Here is an 11,612-nt window from a genome sequence, read left to right on the forward strand (position 1 = left end):
GCCTGCAATGTTGGGGAGAGAAGGAGAAGGAGGAGGAGAAGGAGGAGCGTTCTCCTGTACCTGTACATGATCCGATCGGGCTGGAGGTACTTCTTGGACTCCTCGAAGACCTTGAGAGCATCCTGCAGAAGACACGCTCAATGCTCTACCACTCTCTCTCTCCCTCCTCCCTGTGCTCTGTCACTGCTGCTGCTGCTGCTGCTGCTGCTGCTCCTCCTCCTCCTCCACTGCGTACCTCAAACCGACCAACCCGAGCAAACGCTCCTATCATCGCCGTGTACGTTCGCTCGTTCCGCTCCTTGGGGTCCTGCTCATTCGATACATCACGCGGGGCAGGAAGAGGGAGGAGGGGCACCATCTCGAGGAAGAGCTCGTGGGCCATCAGGACGGCCTTGGGACTTCCTTCAGCCTTGGCAGCGTTGATGAGAGCAGTGTAGGAGACGGTGTTGGGGGTGATGTTGGCGTCTTTCATCATCGAGAAGATCATCTTGCCGTGCCTGGTCGCGCATGAGGAGGAGGAAGACGGAGGAGGTGAAGCAGGAGCAGAAGGTGAAGCAGGAGGAGGAAGTGAAGCAGGAGGAGGAGGAGGAGGAGGAGGAGGAGGAGGAGGAGGAGGAGCTGAGCAGCAACGGATCCTCACTCGATCACTTGGCTGATGCCGCGGGTGCGGAGGGACGACATGCAGGTCTCAAGGAGGGCGGTGTAGGTGACGACGTCGCCCAACAGGTTGTCCTCCGCCATCATCTTCAGCACCTCCATCCCTTCGTCCAGACTCCAGGATGTGACCTTGAGGATGAAGATCAAGATGATGGGGGGAGGAGCAGGGAAGGAGCAGGAGCAGGAGCATTGGAGGGAGCCAGCAACGTCACAAGTTGGAGCAGGAGCACAGGAGCAGGAGTACAGGAGCAGAGGCAGGAGCAGGGGCAGGAGCAGTAGGAGGAGCATTTAGCAGGAGGCTGAGGTTTAGGTAGGGGTTGCGGAGATTGAGGAGGAGGAGGAGGAGGAGGTGGAGGAGAGGGGGCGGCGGGGGAGGGGGGGGGACGAGAAGGAGGCTGAGGAGGAGGCTGAGGAGGAAGAGGAAGAGGAGGAGGGAGAGTTACCCCCTTGACGTGAGGAGGGATCTTGGCAGACTTGGCACAGAGGTTCATGATGGTGTTGTACGAGTACAAGTCTGGGTGAAGCCCCTCCTTTCTCATCATCGCCAAGATGCCTATCACCTCCCAGTACCCGTAGACCTGCCGTCCACGTCATCCGCACCGCAGCCATCCCAAGGGTAGCTCACATGCCCCGCAGAAGCAGCCTGCGCGTACGTGTTTAGGAGGGAGTTGTAAGTCTGGAGATCAGGCGCGACTTGTGTCTCTCCCATCATGTCGAGGATTCGAATCGCCTGCCAGCACCTTTCAGTCTTCTCCCTCCCCCCGTCGCTTGCCGGACATGCGAAACCCCAACTGATCCCCACACCCGCGCGGCCTTAGCGCAGAGGTTGATGAGGGTGTTGTAGGTTATGGTGTCTGGCTGTACTCCGGCCTCCTGCAAGGTGGGTGAGGAGGAGGAGGAGGAGGGAGGGAGCGGAGATGAAGCACGTGGGGCGGGGCAAGGGGGGGCGAGGAGGAAGACAGAAGGGTGATGGGAGTGTGGAGACGGAGAGGAGACGAGCAAAGGGAAATTCGTTGGCAGGGCAAACATTCACCTTCATCTGGTCGAGAACTTTCAGCCCTTCCTCGATCCTTCCTCTACTCCCCTTCACCCCACCAGCCCTTGCACAAGCGTCGATGAGGACGTTGTAGCTGATGACGTCCGGCTCAATCTCATTCTCCCTCATCATTGACAACACCGTCAGCCCGTTGGTCACCCACTCGCTGTTGTCCGGCTGCCAGGTAGTCAGTACGACCTGCAGCAATAGATGGGGAGAAGGAGGACGAGAGGGAGGAGGAGGGAAGAGGGGGAGGAGAAGGAGGCAGAAGATCAGCAGAACAAGCACGGCTAGGAGCAGGAAGAAGGTGAGGAGGAGGAGGAGGAGCAAGGAGAAAAGGACTAACGATTGAAGCTCCTTTGGCTGCTATGTTCAGGAGGGAGTTGTACGTGTTGAGGTCGGGGTTGACACCGACCCCCCGCATGTCATTGAGAACTCTCAATCCCTGCTCATTGATCATCATCATCTCCTGTTTCACTATCCAACCCCCACCACCTCTCCTTCACCGCCACCACCTCCTCATCCCCCTCTTCCTTCACCTCCTCCTCCACCTCCTCCTCATTCCCATCATCATCATCATCATCACCACCACCACCACCACCACCACCACCACCACCACCACCACCACCACCATCATCATCATCATCATCATCATCATCATCATCACAATCCCTCACCACACAACCGCCATACCCCATCTCCTTCCTTCAGCTCACCTGCTGGAAGGACTGGGTCTGTGCAGCACCTTTCGAGATGACATCAAGAAGCGTGTTGTACGTGACAATATCTCCCGTCATATGGGCCCTCCGCATCAGCGACATGACCTCTTCCGCCCCCTCCAAGTCTCCTGCTCCTCACGCACTGTCAGTCGTGACAGGTCTCAGCATGCAGCAGGGCCCCGACCTCCTCTCTTCCTCGCACAGAGTCTCAGCGCGAGGTTGTATGCGCTGATCTCAATCTTCGACCCGCTCCTTTCTCCTCTGGTGTGGTTGGCAATCAGCTCAATCGCCGTCGCTGCCGTCTTGCAACCCGCCAGCTCATTCAGCAGCGTCTTCCTCGCCCTGAAGTAGACAGGACATGTCAGAGAGCTGTCAAGGTCAGAAGTCTTCCCACGTCTTCCTGTCGGTGCTGCTTGCTCTCTTGGGCACAGCGAAACTTCCAGGGACGAACTTCTCCTTGGGATCACAGCATACGATCGGAATTAAGCCATGGCTTCGCCCGACTCGCAAGAGCTCCCCTCGGCAATGAGCAGGCTGACACACTTTCACGAAGCTGCTCAGGTAAAGATGAGGAGAGGAGGTGAAAGCGCAGCATCCCTGCTTCTTCCTGCTGTCAGGCGAATGAAATTCTTTGATCAACGACTGTTGTGCCGATGTCTCGATCAGGGTGTGAAGGATAGTCACTGCTAGAAGCTTCGAGAAGCCGCTGTCCCGGACCATGGTGCGCGTTCCTATCGCAAGCGCAAGCTTACAGGCATTCACTGAACAATCTGCAACCACCAACGAGTCATTGCAAGGGGTTGTAAGTACCCTTTGTCCTGACTTGCGGAAACATGGCAAGTCAAGCTACTCAACGCCTGCCCATTGCTAGCGATTATCTGGATCCACCTAACCAGTGTACATACCAAGAAACCTCTTCTCCTCCGCCTCCTCCTCCGCCTCCTCCTCCTCCTCCTCCTTGTTCTTCCAGCCACCGGGGGCCGGCCCGGGCCTGGGCCCGGGAGGCTCAGGGCTTCGGTGAAGGCTCCGGCGGACTCTAGCCGAATGATATAGTGACTGAGCCGCGGGCCCGGGGCCCGGCCCGGACCGGACGGTCACACTGAGGCTGAGCCGGCTGCCAGTGAGTCACAGTCAGTGCGGCACCGGGCCGCGGCCCTATGTATGCCGCGGCCGCGCCGCTGAGCCGCTCCCCCCGCGGCGCCGGGCGGCCAGCCCCCGCTGGCCGCCCCCCGGCCCGGCCAGGGATCCGCGCGGGGCCCCCGCCGGGGCGGCCGGGGGCGGGCCCCGGCGGCAGTGAGTCAGGCGTGCCCGGGCCCGGGGGGCCCCGGGCGCCGTCGGAGTCCCGGACTCGTCACGGTACGGTAGTGATCATGATGATTGATTGAAACTTACTCCGGCGAATGGCGGTTGAAAGTCACTGAGTACCGTACGGTAGTACTCGGAACCCGGCGGCGGGCCCGCGACGGAGTACTACAGTACTGGTACGGTCCCACTGGCCTGCGGCCCCCCGACGGCATTCGCGGCACCGGCGGCGGCGCCCACCATCATTCCGATGACCACCCCCCGGTATTAGAATGATTTAGACTTGAAAGGACCCCTCCTGGAGTGACTCTCGTTGACTTTCCTTCAATAAAAAGACTAATAAAAAGAGTACTGGAAGGAACGGCGGTACATTTTGATCCACAGGTTCTACATTGCCGGTGAACATTTGAATTTTGAACTGCAATTTTCAAAATTGCACCAATGATACTTTCCAAGTTATCTCTCTGACCTTGGGAATTTCACTCATCGTCACTTTACAATTAGCCACCCCTACCCCCTAAGATGATATTGAATAGTACCCCACCCTACTTCTTTCCGGTATGTCACCGTACAGGTACCCCTCTTGACTACCTCAAACCACCCCCACCCCCTTCATGGTCTTGTTTTTTTCATAAACAGCGAGTCGCCTTTCAGAATGACAGCAGCTAGTCTGACGTGTCGGCAGAACGGCATGCATACATGCTCGAAGTCGAATCATCCTGTCTATCTTGGAGCTATCTTCATCCTCTCTCTTCCTTGCCCCCTCTCTGCCTGACTAAGTCCGCCTCTCTGCCTCCTCAGTTCCCCCTCCTATCTGGCATCAGCGGTTCCTGACTTTGATGTCCCTCCTTCCTGCCTGTACTTCCCTTCAGTCGCTCTCTCCTGAGATCTGATTCCTTGGGTGATGCCTTTGAAGTTCTATGAATGTTGCTTCCTGTGATATTGGACTTCAAAGTGTATGAGCGTCGCTCTCTTCTTGAGCGACGCCTCCAGCCGCAGCTGCAGCCGCAGCTATTTGAATTTGAATGTCTCCCTGTAGCCTTGAAATGCACCCGCCTAGGTGATGATGAGCTCGTCCATGTATCAGCAGCATTATCTGTGGCATTTGTTTCTGACTAATACTGATGTGCATGCCTCACACCATGCATTTCTAAAATTGAATCCCTGTGGCTGTATATTGACGATTTTGTGGCATAGCAGGAGTCAAATGAAAGCATGAAGGACAAAGGAAATGCTGTGAGTGTGGAGTCTGAAAGATGAAAGCGCTTCAAATCTTCAAGGATGGCGGGAAGGAAAGGAAACTTCATCGATTATGCGCAGGAAATGAAGCTCTCCTGGCAAAAGAATGCGCGTTGAAGGAGAGGAGTGCTATCTGTGCCAAGGACGAGCGAGGGTTGACTCCGATACATGTTGCCTGCTGCAACCTCAACTCTCAGGCTCCGGACATTGTGGACGCCATAGTCTCGATCGACCCACTCTCCTGCCGTCAGGTGGACAACCTGAAGCAGCTGCCGCTGCACATCGCGTGCAGGAATGAGGGCGGGGAGGAGGGAGACACCCCCAACGTCGTCAAGTTGGTGAGGGTCCTCGTCAAGTACTACCCCCAGGCCGTGACTGAAGAGGACATGGATGGGTTGCTGCCTGTTCATTGGGCAATGCGGAACCCTGTCAAGGGCATCAGCGAGGCAGTGGAGCTTCTCCTCAAGATCTACCCTGACAGTGCCGTCGCCCAGCCCTACTGCATTGGAGGCCTCGGGGTCGACAGCTTCTGGAACGAGCTGGCTGAGATCTTGAGGAGGACAGACGGGTTGCAACAGAGGAGGGAAACCTTGTCGAATGCTGTGATCGCCAAGACGAGGTCATGGCCGACGGGGCATTCGAACATGGCGGCGTTCGATTGCGCGTACGAGGACATCAGGTTCATGTGCCCTGTGCTGCAGATGAAGAGGATCTTCTTCACCGCTCTGAGGGACCGGGTCGCGATGCTCTACAACCAGGGCCAGAAGAGAACGCATAAAAGGAAGTCCTTGCAGGCGTTTGCCTCCTCTTACTGCGACAAGCTGGTCGGGAAGAAGAGCTCTGCGTCGAGTGAGGAGGGCGTCTCGAGGGCGCACCCGTCCCTGAGCACGTCCTCCATTTTCACGACAGACAATCTGGTGTTCTACAGAGAGTGGTTGGTGGCATCCTCCGACCTCCCCCAGCTCCTGTTGAATGTGAAGCACTTGCCGCAGATTTACACCCCCAGTCTGATAGGATCCCTTACTTCCATGCAGGATGCCTGGTACAGGAAGCTGCAGCGGATCGCTCCCAAGGATATCCTCGTGCTGCGCGAGCACATGCCGGTGCACCTAGTAGCGGCGCACGAGGGGGAAGACGCGGTGTTGATGCTGGATCTGCTGATGAACCTGGACAAGAGAGGGATGGAAATGCGCAACTGCCTTGGGCAGAGCCCTCTGCATGTCGCATGCAGCAACGAGAGCGAGTTCGCGGAGGAGTTGGTGTCGAAGATCTTGGAGAACAACCCTGAGACAGCCTTTGCGCAAGACCACAAGGGAATGCTCCCCCTCCATCACATCTGCTTGAACAGCGGGCCCGTGGCAGGATCGATAGCAGGCAGGCTCATCTCTGTGTACGCTCCTGCTGCCCAGGTCGCGGACGACTTCGGTCGCCTCCCCATCGAGTGCATCCCCTTCTCTGCCAGCGACAGCGTCGGAGAGCTGATCAAGTCTGTGGTGCGAGCGTTCCCTGCGGGAGCAAGGATCCTCGACAAGGAGGGGAACAACATCCTCCACCGGGCGAGCAGGTCGATAGGGCTGAATCCCAAGATCCCAGACATCCTTGAGTCTTTCTTGGACCTCAAAATTCGTCCCAACGCATGCTCCCTCTACAACTTCGAGAAGATGCTCCCCATGCACATCGCGGCTGTCTCGCAGGAGGAGGACGCGTCTCGGTGCATCGAGATGCTGGCAGACGCTTACATCCCCGGCTCGTGGGCACAGGACGCCAACGGCGACACCTCCTTGCACATCGCGATCCGCAACAGGAACTTGGAGTCCGTGCGGGTGCTGACAAACAAGGGGAGGGACAAGGCCCAGCACATTCAGAATTCAGAGCACAAGTTTCCTCTCAACCTCGCGAGCTCTCGAGCTTTCCGTGAGGTGATCTGTCACCGGGGCAACAGCGAGCAGGGCGATACGTTCCCCAGGAGGATTGCGGACTTCCTGTCCATCGTCTGGTTCGGCGTGTCCATCGTCGGCACCGTCCGCACAGTGAAGGGGACGAGCTTCTGGTGGTTCCAGATGCAGATTGCGCTGCTGGTCGCGTGGTTTGCAGTGTCCTTGCTGTACCTTCTTGTGGTGCTGCACGTGATACAGCGGGGGAATTGGGTGTCAAAGTTGATCATCAAGGTCATCCCAGCGCTCAAGGAGCACCAGGGGTTCCTCTTCATCATGCCGCTCTCCATTCTCCAGGTCTACTTCAACCTCAAGTACTTCGACAGCTTCCAGCTCTCCGACCAGATCGTCCTCGCGTCAGCGTGCGTGCTCGTCTCGCAGCTCGCGCTGCTGGAGGACGGCTCTCGCTTCCATGCTCTGGAAGTCGTGCAGGGCCTGTCCTACCTCGAGGTCTTTGTCCTCTTCCTCTTCCGTGTCATGGAGTTCATGGCTCGAGTGACCGTGCTCGCCATCGCTGCCCTCGACCTCGTCCACTGCAACGAGGAGACTTGCACTGTGAAGGAGACGGTGGCTATCATCTTCTTTGTCGAAGTCGCCCTCCTCCTCGTCTTCCTCCGCGTCACAGCCTCTCAAACCTTGCTCAGCACGGATTTCACAGAGCAGTTCTTCCTTGGAGCTTCCATCGTCTTCAATCTTATGGCTGTGTTCTCCACTCCTCCCCAGACCATGATCACGTATCTGGGGCTGGTGCAGTCGGAAACAGCCTTCATTGGTAGGGAGGAGGAGGAGCTGAGGATTATTATTGTAATTATCATGATTATCATGCTGATTATCATTATCATGATGGTGATGGTGATGGTGATGGTGACAACGACGAAAATGTCCTCTCGATTATTTCCTAAGCATATTTGCAGGAGAAGTCAAGCTCCTCGATGCATTCATCCTCCTCTCCATCCGCGCCCTCTCCAACTGCGCCTACCTTGCCGTTGCCTACAAGCTGGATCCGGCCTACAGCCTCTGGGAGAATCAGACGAAGACGCTGGTCATGATCGCTGCCATCATCAGCATACCAGGGCAGATGTTGTTCGCGTACATCCGGTACATCCTGTGGAGCACGATAGAGCAACAGGTGGACGTGCGGTTCAAGCTCATGAGCAAGAGAGAGAAGATCCTCAACTCGCGCAGTCACGACACGTCGGCCAACGATCAGATGAAGTTGATCAATCACTCCATCCTCACGCTAGGAAAGTTCTACCTCAACTACCGCGCCAGGATGGAGCGGGAGGAGCAGATTGTCTCTGACAACTCCGCCGTGATCGAGACGGAGCCCGGCATCCCGAAGCGTATGAAGAGAGCTAGAGGTCGTCTGTCCGCCTGTTGCCCCATTCAGTCCTCTGCTCTGCTCCTCTCCATTCCCGATTGCTCACATGCCCTCTCTTCCTGTCCTCCCCTCTCCTTCTCTTTTCCCCACAACAAACTCCTGTCTTGCTCTACATCCCATTAACATCTCCCCCCTCCCCCCTCCCCTGCCAAAGATTATCCTTCTGCTCCTGCTCCTGCTCCTGCTCCTGCTCCTGCTCCTGCTCCTGCTCCTGCTCCTCCTACACCCCGCCTACCAATCCTCCTCTCTCCTCTTCCTTCTTTCCGCCATCATCCATGCAACGTCTCTCCTCCTCCTCTTGACTGTCTTGGAGCAGGACGACAGCCGGGCGAGCGTGAAATTCTCCCACTCATGATCCCCGGACAGAATTTTGACCCAGAGATGTCGTCGCTGCATGAGATTGTCCCCAAGATCTCGCTGAAAGCCACTGAGACTCCAGGTCATGGAGGATAGTCGGAAAGAGAAGAGGGGGGACTCGAAGTGTTGAAGCAGGAGCAGGAGCAGGAGCAGGAGCAGGAGCAGGAGCAGGAGCAGGAGCAGGAAGGGTAGGGAAAGGAAGGGGAAGAGCATGGTCAGAGGTGGTGGAGGATGGATCGAAGGAGGAGGGGGACAGGAGTTGCGAGAATGAGGGCAGCAGCAGCCGGTGACCTGCTGCTGCTGCTGGTGACCAACTGGAGAAAGGAGAAGGCTTCTTCATGCGATGTGCTTGCTGACGGGATTCACAGGATGCAAATGGGAGGACATTCTTGAGAGCGAGCCTGCCTTGAGGGGACAGAGTTTTTATATGGACCAGCTGCTCGATCAAGGTAACTAGACTCCGACTCCTTCCTGTCCTCCTCCCGTCCGTCTCCTCTGCTGCCCTTTCCCAGTCTTCTCGTCCTTTTTTCGCCGTTTGCCTCCTCCTTCCCCCGTCTTCGGGGTACTCCTGTTCCACTCTGTCCCCCACTCCTCCCGCTCCTGCTCGTGCTCGGGCTCCTGCTTCTCGTGCTCGTGCTCGTGCTCGTGCTCCTGCTACTCCTGTTCCTGTTCTTGCTTCAGCTTGTACTGACTGTCTCTATACCAGATGTGTTCGAGGACTTCCGGGAGATCCACGACTCGTTTCTTCCATTAGAGCCAACCTACATGGCGACTGAGGGGTTGGGAAAATTCCTGATGAGGAGCTGGTATGCTCACTCCCCCCCTCTCTTGAAGCATACCGCTGCTACTTGTGTCCTCTCTTTCTCTCTTCTCTCCCCCTCCCCTTCCCTTTCCTCTTCCTTACCCTTCTCCTCCCCTGTCTTCTCCTGCTCCCCTCCCCTCCCCCCGCCTCCTTCCCCCACCCTCTTGCCTCCCCTCTCTTTCTCCCTTCTCTTCTTGTTTCCTCTCCTCTCTTGTCATAGATAGTTGCATCACTCCTTTTTCCTCATCTCTTTCTTGCTCCCTCCTGGTCCTCCTTCTCCTTCTCCTTCTCCTTCTCCTTCTCCTTCTCCTTCTCTTGCTCGTTCCTCCTCCTCCTCCTTCTCCTCGCCTCTCTCCACTGAATTGTCGATCGCAGGTCGAACGGCATTGTCGTGTGCCAACTTGTCTTCTCAAACGCACACCTTGACAGGCGAACTTGGATGGTGAGAGGAAAATCTCAGCTCAATCTCTTCCTCCTCGTCCTCCTCCTCTCCCTCAGCTCAAACTTCTTCTCCTCCTCCTCCTGCCCTGTCCCTCTCCTCCGGCCTACATGTGCCTCTGGCACTACTTCAAGTTCTTCTCATCCCCTCCATCTCCTCCTTCTCATGCCTTCCATTCAGGTCAGAGCGACGCTGCAGAACTCGCTGCATCGGAAGCAACAAATCTCCAAGGCACAGACAGTGAGGACCTACCGAGCCGAGGAGGTGAAGACTGGAGGGGAAGAGGGGAAGGGCAGGAGCAGGAGCAGAGGAGCAAGAGGGGGGGAGGGGGGGGGGCGAAGGAGGAGGAGGAGGAGGAGGAGGAGGAGGATCATGAGGGCTGTGGGGTCTGACAGCAGCCGCAGGCTCCGCTTTCCCTCAACCCCATCAGGCTCAAAGTTCTCATCTCAGAGCTCATCCGCTGCTCTCCCGACCAGATCGAAGTTCACAGCAACGAGCAGCGCGAGCGAGTCCGCACGGACCAGTCAGAGGCCACGATCAGCCTGCTGCCCTCTTCCTCCGTCCTTGACCGCAGGACCCCCGAGCAGCTGCTGATCGAGATGGAGAGGACGATCATAGAGCTGGGTGAGATGCGGAAACTCTCCTTCCCTCTCTCCCACGTCGTTCAGGTCGTCCCAGTCGAGCTCCCTCCCTCCCCCTTCCGCGAACACGCCGCAAACTTGGCAGCTGATGTCAGCGCTCTCTCCCTCCCATGGAATGAGCACGCCGGGGATCAAGACGTGTACGCTGGCGTGATGTACGAGGAGGAGGGGAAGGACAACGAGGGCGAGGACGAGGACGAGGACGAGGACGAGGACGAGGACGAGGACGAGGACGAGGACGAGGAAGAGGACGAGGACGAGGATGAAAAGGTTGAGAATGAAGTTGGAGCGCGTCAAGAGGAGAAAAGAGAAAAACAGGAGGAGGTGGTGGTGGAGGAGGAGTGGCAGAAGGAGCAGAAGAAGGTTGACACGGGATCAAACGGTGCGAGGGCTCGGCAGGCGGAGGTTCCGGTTCATCAGCAGTCAAGTCCAGCTGCACCCCAGCTGAGGCCTGAGGTGTCAAACCGAGCGCAGAGGGTGGAAGAGGAGAGGAGGCGGAGGATCGAAGGATCGAGAGCTCCCAGCATACCTCCAGCTGCCCCCTATCAGCACGGGACGTCGCCGTCTGGCTCGAGCAGCTCAGGACTTCGCGTCTCTTCCCCCTCGCACTTTGTGCACAGATCTCCCTATACCAACGAAGCGTCATCCTCTCCTCCTCCTCGCGTCTTCAGCCCCTCGCCCTCCCCTGCTCCTCCTCGCGCCTTCAGCCCCCGCTCCTCTGCTGCTATTCCTGCCTCCCTACAGCTGCATGATCGTCGTTCTCTTCCTAAGTTGCTCCAGAGCAACCGGGAAGATGAGCCACAAACGGTCACGGTCAAGATCTTTGACAAGCCAGCTGGAGGAGGGACGGGAAGTGGGGCGGAGAGGCGAGGGAGGAGCGAGAAGAGCTCTGTGTTTGCTGCCTTGGACAGGCCGTCAGAGAAGATGGAGAGCGAGAAAGAGAGGAAGGAGAAGAAACTTGAGCAGGTCGAGAGGAAGGGACGACCTGATATGGAGCAAGTCAACGGCGCGGGAGTAGCGACGAGGAGGCCTGTGACAGGAGGGAGCGAGAGGAAGAGCGAGAGACTGCTGGGTCAGAGCTGGAGGCAGGAGCGCGATCAGCAGC

At 57.4% G+C, this 11,612-nt stretch overlaps 2 protein-coding genes across 2 annotated transcripts in view; one reads left to right on the forward strand and one right to left on the reverse strand.

The window, feature by feature from the left end:
* GUITHDRAFT_135264 (hypothetical protein) overlaps positions 1–3,132 on the reverse strand; it is a gene marked incomplete at both ends in the record, with an annotated part of 3,892 nt that extends 760 nt beyond the window's left edge. Inside the window, 12 exons of the mRNA XM_005837570.1 lie at positions 61–122; positions 236–307; positions 356–497; positions 641–786; positions 1,101–1,235; positions 1,283–1,387; positions 1,462–1,530; positions 1,691–1,870; positions 2,040–2,138; positions 2,410–2,540; positions 2,597–2,754; positions 2,807–3,132. Of these exons, the coding sequence (XP_005837627.1) occupies positions 61–122; positions 236–307; positions 356–497; positions 641–786; positions 1,101–1,235; positions 1,283–1,387; positions 1,462–1,530; positions 1,691–1,870; positions 2,040–2,138; positions 2,410–2,540; positions 2,597–2,754; positions 2,807–3,132 (1,625 nt within the window). The remainder of the gene's footprint in view (positions 1–60; positions 123–235; positions 308–355; positions 498–640; positions 787–1,100; positions 1,236–1,282; positions 1,388–1,461; positions 1,531–1,690; positions 1,871–2,039; positions 2,139–2,409; positions 2,541–2,596; positions 2,755–2,806) is intronic.
* Positions 3,133–4,970: 1,838 nt separating this feature from the next.
* GUITHDRAFT_135265 (hypothetical protein) overlaps positions 4,971–11,612 on the forward strand; it is a gene marked incomplete at both ends in the record, with an annotated part of 8,461 nt that continues 1,819 nt past the window's right edge. Inside the window, 8 exons of the mRNA XM_005837571.1 lie at positions 4,971–7,659; positions 7,802–8,248; positions 8,585–8,707; positions 8,994–9,074; positions 9,332–9,431; positions 9,803–9,869; positions 10,047–10,130; positions 10,271–11,579. Coding sequence (XP_005837628.1) covers positions 4,971–7,659; positions 7,802–8,248; positions 8,585–8,707; positions 8,994–9,074; positions 9,332–9,431; positions 9,803–9,869; positions 10,047–10,130; positions 10,271–11,579 — 4,900 coding nt within the window. The remainder of the gene's footprint in view (positions 7,660–7,801; positions 8,249–8,584; positions 8,708–8,993; positions 9,075–9,331; positions 9,432–9,802; positions 9,870–10,046; positions 10,131–10,270; positions 11,580–11,612) is intronic.

This window comes from Guillardia theta, assembly GCF_000315625.1.
Source record: "Guillardia theta CCMP2712 unplaced genomic scaffold GUITHscaffold_14, whole genome shotgun sequence".
Taxonomy (NCBI): domain Eukaryota; class Cryptophyceae; order Pyrenomonadales; family Geminigeraceae; genus Guillardia; species Guillardia theta.